At 34.3% G+C, this 6,205-nt stretch overlaps 1 protein-coding gene across 2 annotated transcripts; it reads left to right on the forward strand.

Moving 5' to 3' along the window:
• The first annotated feature begins 4,745 nt into the window (after positions 1 to 4,745).
• Positions 4,746 to 6,001, forward strand: LOC131051078 (uncharacterized). 2 transcript variants are annotated; one of them, XM_057985442.2, is made up of 7 exons: positions 4,746 to 4,779; positions 4,867 to 4,963; positions 5,075 to 5,205; positions 5,345 to 5,405; positions 5,513 to 5,587; positions 5,675 to 5,737; positions 5,834 to 6,001. In XM_057985442.2, the coding sequence occupies exons 2-7, from the start codon at positions 4,957 to 4,959 to the stop codon at positions 5,971 to 5,973; spliced, it is 477 nt and encodes a 158-aa protein (XP_057841425.2). In that variant the 5' UTR covers positions 4,746 to 4,779; positions 4,867 to 4,956; the 3' UTR covers positions 5,974 to 6,001. The 2 variants fall into 2 exon arrangements, with proteins under 2 accessions (XP_057841425.2, XP_057841424.2); XM_057985441.2 differs by lacking the exon at positions 4,746 to 4,779 and having other exon boundaries at positions 4,866 to 4,963; positions 5,044 to 5,205.
• The last annotated feature ends 204 nt before the right edge of the window (positions 6,002 to 6,205 follow it).

Below are 6,205 nucleotides of genomic sequence, written 5' to 3' on the forward strand. Positions count from 1 at the left end.
ATGAATCGGTTGTAAGACGTCTATTTATTTTTATATAGTTAGTCGAGAGTGGGATGCACTACATTTGTATATTGCAAACAATCTTGATTGGATGATGGTATGGATTGAACGTTGTCAACATTCTGGTCGCACATTAACATGGGAAGGTGTGGCTTCATTGGTTAAAGAAGCTCATCGTAATGGAGATTCCAATGTTACACAAAGGGAAATTGATTTGGCATATGGTTTAAGTGATAAACAGGTACGTATAAATTTAATAATCACCCATATGTTTATCAACTCGCGATGCAATAATTTTTACATGTTTAATATATCGCAAGTCAAACACCACAATGCTATGTGTTGCAATGGTCATAAATTTCGCATCAAAAAGTTGGATGACACGAAGAAAACTTGTGATTCTGGCATCACTGCAATCTTTGAGGTGACAAATATTTCATCAAGAAATGACATACATCCTCAAGAGTCTCAAAATCGATACTATGGCATTTTGGATGATATACTTGAGTGCGACTTTAATTCCTTCAAATTAGTTTTGTTTGTCATCAAATGGTAGAGGCTACGATTGAATAAAAATGATCCTGATAAAACTGTTATTGAACATGATAATGGTTTTACAATGGTTAATACAAGGTCATTTGAACCAGTTGGGGATGAGCCCCATGTTCTTCCAAGCTAATGTGAGCAGGTATTTTACTCAGAGGTTCCACATAAACCGAGTTGGTCATTTGTTGTTAGACATGATCCAAGAGGAAGGCTGATAAAGTATACTATGATGGAAGAAGAAGATACTGAAGAAGTAGAAGATGATGATCATGATCGACAGTTTCTCGACGATGATGAAGAAGAAGAAGTTGTTGCTGCTGCTGATGATGATGATGACGATGATGGTGGTGATGGTGATGGTGATGGTGATGGTGATGAGGACAATGATGATGACGATGATGGTGGTGGTTGTGGTGGTGGTGGTGATGGTGGTGATGATGATGATGATGATGATGATGATGATGCTGATGATGGTCATGATGATGAATGAAATGTATGAGGTTTGCGATTAGTATATTATCTATTTAATATTGATTTCTTGATAGAATTTTTTTGACTTATATGGTTACATAATTAATTCATTGTGTTTTGAATTCTAATGTTATTACATAATTAATTCATGATGCACCTTTTAATGTTTTTAATTCATGTTCCATGACCTCTAGTAGGTCCTTATAGTAGAACTATGCCACCCCAAGGAGATAGAGATAGGGAGAGTGACTATTTATGTGACATTTTTTAAACTGTGTTTATTTATGGAATTTGGATTGTTTATTAGCTATGTGATGGATGTTGATTTAAAATACATATGTCATGGATTACATGTTTATGATGATACATGTGACATTTTTTGAACTTTGTGTTTATTTATAGAATGTGGATTGTTTATTACCTATGTGATGGATGGTGATTTATTATACATATGTGATGGATTACATGTTTATGATGACACATATGTGATGCTAATTATGATGCTCAATTACATATATGATGATACATCATGTGATGCTTATGATACATATGTATTTATTGTTTATCAACTTACAAATGTAATGCTTATGATGCTCAATTGATGGTGTTGATTTCATGTATAGTCCCTATGTGATGATGTCACCCTTGGTGGGAATAAGTCATTGACTATAGACATCGTCAACCATTTAGTTGAGGATCCTGCATAGTCTACATAAAGTGAAGGTAAGGAATTAAAAAATTTACAATAATTATGATGACAACATCTTTTTTCAATTTAATACTCTTTTTGTCTACAAAGTTCATGTTGTTCATGTTGTGTACTATATAATTTTTATCTAACATAAGATAATTGAATTGCATGTGCAGGAACCTAAACCCCTTTGACGAGGATCTTGCACAGTCTCATGGATCGATAGGTATAACTAGTCAATACACCCTATAGAAACAATTTAAAAAAAAAATTTACTTGGAAAACAAACTTCCTCAGTTTTTCAAACCTCAACATTAGCAGCAAATCTAATACAGTTATCAACACTTGAGGCCTCAGTTGGAATTATTCAAATTTTACTCCCAACATCAACTTTAGGGCCAACTTCTTCATCAACATTACCCTCATTTGAAAAATTTCTCTCTCATTACCAATTAACTCTCTCATTTGATGGAGTGCAAGTACCACCAAATAGGTATTTGTCAGATGTGTCTTCCTCGAGTGAGGGAAATGCAAGAATAGAAAACAAAAGTGAGACATGTAGTAGGTCTACAATAAGGAGATCAACTAGAGGTCAAATGATTAGAAGAAAATTCAATAAATGCATGAAATTTTTCCTTGCTCGAGGGGGGTCATGTTCTTATGATGATGAGACCAAATGAGACATTGAGGTGCCATTGATGTACAAACATCTACAGAAACAATGGGTACCCAAGGAACTTCCTCCAATAAACACCGATTTTTGTGTTAACGATAGGATATATCACATAGCACCTTCGTTATTACATGGTTTCAACCTATTTTCCATGGACGACATAAAGGTCTGTTACAACAAAGTTGTTGAATTGATGGAGTTTGTTGGACCTTGTTACAATTACAATAATTGGATGCAGATTGTTCGATATATAAAAAGTATGCGTAGGTATGCATTGTCAGCAAATTATATACAACAGAAAGATAATGATCAAAGTAAATGAGTGGCTGTATACATTGATGGAAAGCCAAGAGCAGCAGGGAATATTGTAGGTTTTATAAATAGTACGCGACCTGGGTCAACTAATAAACAACCCAATTTCATGTTTGAGGCATGTGAGGGAAATTATGTATTCGTATGTGTGATAAAATCAATAAGTGCAGGCGAAGAGCTTCTAATCGATTACAGTTTGAATAATATAGATACAAACAAAGTTACTATCATGGGGGTGGTACGTACTATATCATTTAAATTAATCAACCTCCAATTAATGACTCCAATATACCATTTTATTATGATTTTTTTTTGCCAAGTCTATTGGTTTAATTTCGCTAACGTTTTTTATATTTTTTCTTTGTCACAGGGCGACATGGATCCATCACATAGCACAGATAGGGATGTAGGTCGCGACACTTCTACCAAGCAAGTAAACCTCATTGTAATTGTACAAATTAGATAGAAGCAAACTGTTACATTATTATGTTCTTTTTTTGAGTGTTTTAGACTAATTTTATAATTGTTAATGATATTCTTGACACAGACGGATATTTGGGGAAAGGGAAAGCGAGCTGCAGTACCTGAGCACCTCTCTAGGGATGTGGACTCAACAAGATTAAGCGATGATGACCTTGGAAATTCCACACACCCTATGGAATTGATAAACAAGCCTCTTAGAAAAATTAGTAGAGAGGTTGTTGCTTTGGCATCCGTGTATCCTCAGACTAATGAGATACGAGAGAGGGTGCAAGTATTGATTCGGACAACAGAAAACTTGCAAGTAAGCAGTAATGAAAGCTTTAATTATATCAAAAGTTCAATAATGGTTTATATTTTATTCTATTTTATGTCATTAACTAAAATATGTACATGTTGTTTTTACAGCAATTTATGCGCCCTCATTAAAACTGGTGGCTGTGATCAGGGTGTTGCAGGTACTTTAGGTGATGATGATTTTCTTGGTTTATCACTTGCTTGGCTTATCACTTTGAGTACCCAAAATACATAATACTTGATACTATCAGTGTTCATAATAAAGGTTCATCCTTGTTTACAATTCTTCCACTTTTCATGTATTTAATGTTTGATATATTTAATGTATTATTCTTCAGGTATTGTCAATGTTCCTGTGCACATATCGTTAGTGCCTCATCAAAGGTTAGCCCCACTTGTATTGCCGACTGTAATGTCGGCAACACGCAACATGCAAACATCCTCTACTACACGTCATATTGGCCCACCCACTGTTGGTAGATCCCTCTTTTTCTCTATCTTTTGTTATGTGTTTATTTCCCTTCAAGCATTCTTTCTTGGGGGCATTTCATAGTGGATATATTTTCTGCAACAGGAGATGCACATGAGGATGCGCCAGAGGCGACTACTGTTGATAACATACCATCATTTCCTGGATTTTCTCGTATTGCTAGTACGAGAGCGTTGCATGCCACATTGGTGGTGAGCGACGAAGAAATGATTCCCTTAAAGATACAGAAGGTTCCAGGTACTTTACAATTATTACTATATATAGTCTAATTGTAATTTACTTTCTGATCACTCGTTTTGGACTAATGATCCCATGAATTTTTTGCAGGAAATGATATTTTTTATAAACATCTTAGTGACATTGCATTGCAGATATTTGGGCCCACCATACATAAAAGGTGGTACATCATATGTGAACTAACCCTAATCCACTATTTTGATTTCATATCATTGCTAGAATAGTTGTCCTTTGATCCATTTCTTGAACTATAATAAATGTAGCTTCAGTTCATTTCTGAATCTAATAGGTTTGTTTTTGCTTTAAAAGGTGGAATGACCAAGAAAAAAAGTTAAAAGATGAATTGACAAACCATATGGTTGAGTGGTTTGGAAATGACACCTTTGACAAAACCAAGCTCTTTGAAAATGCTGACACATATCTAAAGTATGTGAGGGACCAATACAGGACCCATTTAGAGAATAACCTAAAGTACGAGCGTCCCCCCATGATTCTAGAGAGGGAGTGGAAGGACCTGATTTTGGATGTCAAGGAGAGAATTGAAAGGAAAAAAGGAAATACACCACCAAACACCAAAAGAAGGTACATGATGCTATTAAGAATGTACTTATGTACTAATTAATTACCCTTTATATTTATATAATCTAACATATTTCAAACTTTTCATAGACCAAGTGACACGTCAAAGGCAACTGATGCAAGACAAGAAAAACACGAGCAACACAAACTTGACTCTGGTGGTTATATGAAACTTGCCGCATGAATTGTAAGTATCTCATGTAAATGAAATATTGCATCAAAATATTTATAAATTGCAAATAATTTTTTTTAATCAAACAATGCAAGAAAAATTCACGATACCAAGCAAAAATGCAAGGCTCTGAATTCAATAGAGCGCCCACAGAAGATGACAAGAGAATTGCCTACCAGCGAGGCTATACAGTCGTGGTTGATCGGCTACGAGAATTGAGTGGGCATACACAATATTCTGGTGCATTCGTCACACAGGTAAATATGCTAAATGGAAATTGTTTCAAATTGAGTACTTTACCAATAGTCTAATTGATGTTGAGTTCCAACATAAAGTGACTATATTTGTTTTAAATAAGAAAGCAATGATAACAATGTGCGTGACATTGGAATGCAGCCTGCTAATCGTGAAACACCACCTGCACATGAAGGTCCGGATGTGCATCCCAATAGTAGAGGTATTCATTTGCTATTCAAATTTACTTATGTAGTTATTAATACAATTAAACATCTTAATTTGTAATTAGAGTAGTAATTAATGTAACCTTTTTTGTTAATATTTTAGAGCATGTAGTCAGTGGTGACCAAGTGGAGCATGATCTAGGTACACATCATCAGGAACGTGATGTTCCCCAATCAGGTAAAGAGGACCACTGTTATTCCTTTAAACAAATATAATTGCAATTGGTGTTCAAAATTAATGTAACCTTTAGTATTTCAACTCCAGATGATCTAGAGGGTGTTCAACATGTTGAGGTTGAGGCTAGACAAAATGATGTGGCTCCATCAGGTAAAGAGCGCAACAGTTATGTTCTCTAAATTAATTAAATACTTGTAACAATAATAAAAAATATTTTGAATTTAACCCATTTATTTGTTATTGTAGAGGACCCTGCTTCGCTTCAATTTCTTCATCCTCAGTATAGGACTAGACATACATCGAGATCACGAGCAGAGAGCAGAACAACTACAGAGGGGGAAAATGATGAAGAAACCGATGTTCCACTTAGTCTTTTCATAGCTTAAAAATAAAAAATAAAAAAAAATGATTGTAATCTACCTTATTTGATAATGATTGTTTTTGTGTTAATGAATGTAATTATGTGCTAATGAATGGTTATGAATGATATGTGTTAATTAATATTGATGAATGTTGTGTGTTAATTAATGTTAATCAATGTTATGTGTTAATGAACGTTATGTGATATTATTGAATGAATGTTATATTTTATTAATGGTAGGAAGAAATAATGAATGA

This window comes from Cryptomeria japonica, chromosome 6 (assembly GCF_030272615.1).
Source record: "Cryptomeria japonica chromosome 6, Sugi_1.0, whole genome shotgun sequence".
NCBI lineage: Eukaryota > Viridiplantae > Streptophyta > Pinopsida > Cupressales > Cupressaceae > Cryptomeria > Cryptomeria japonica.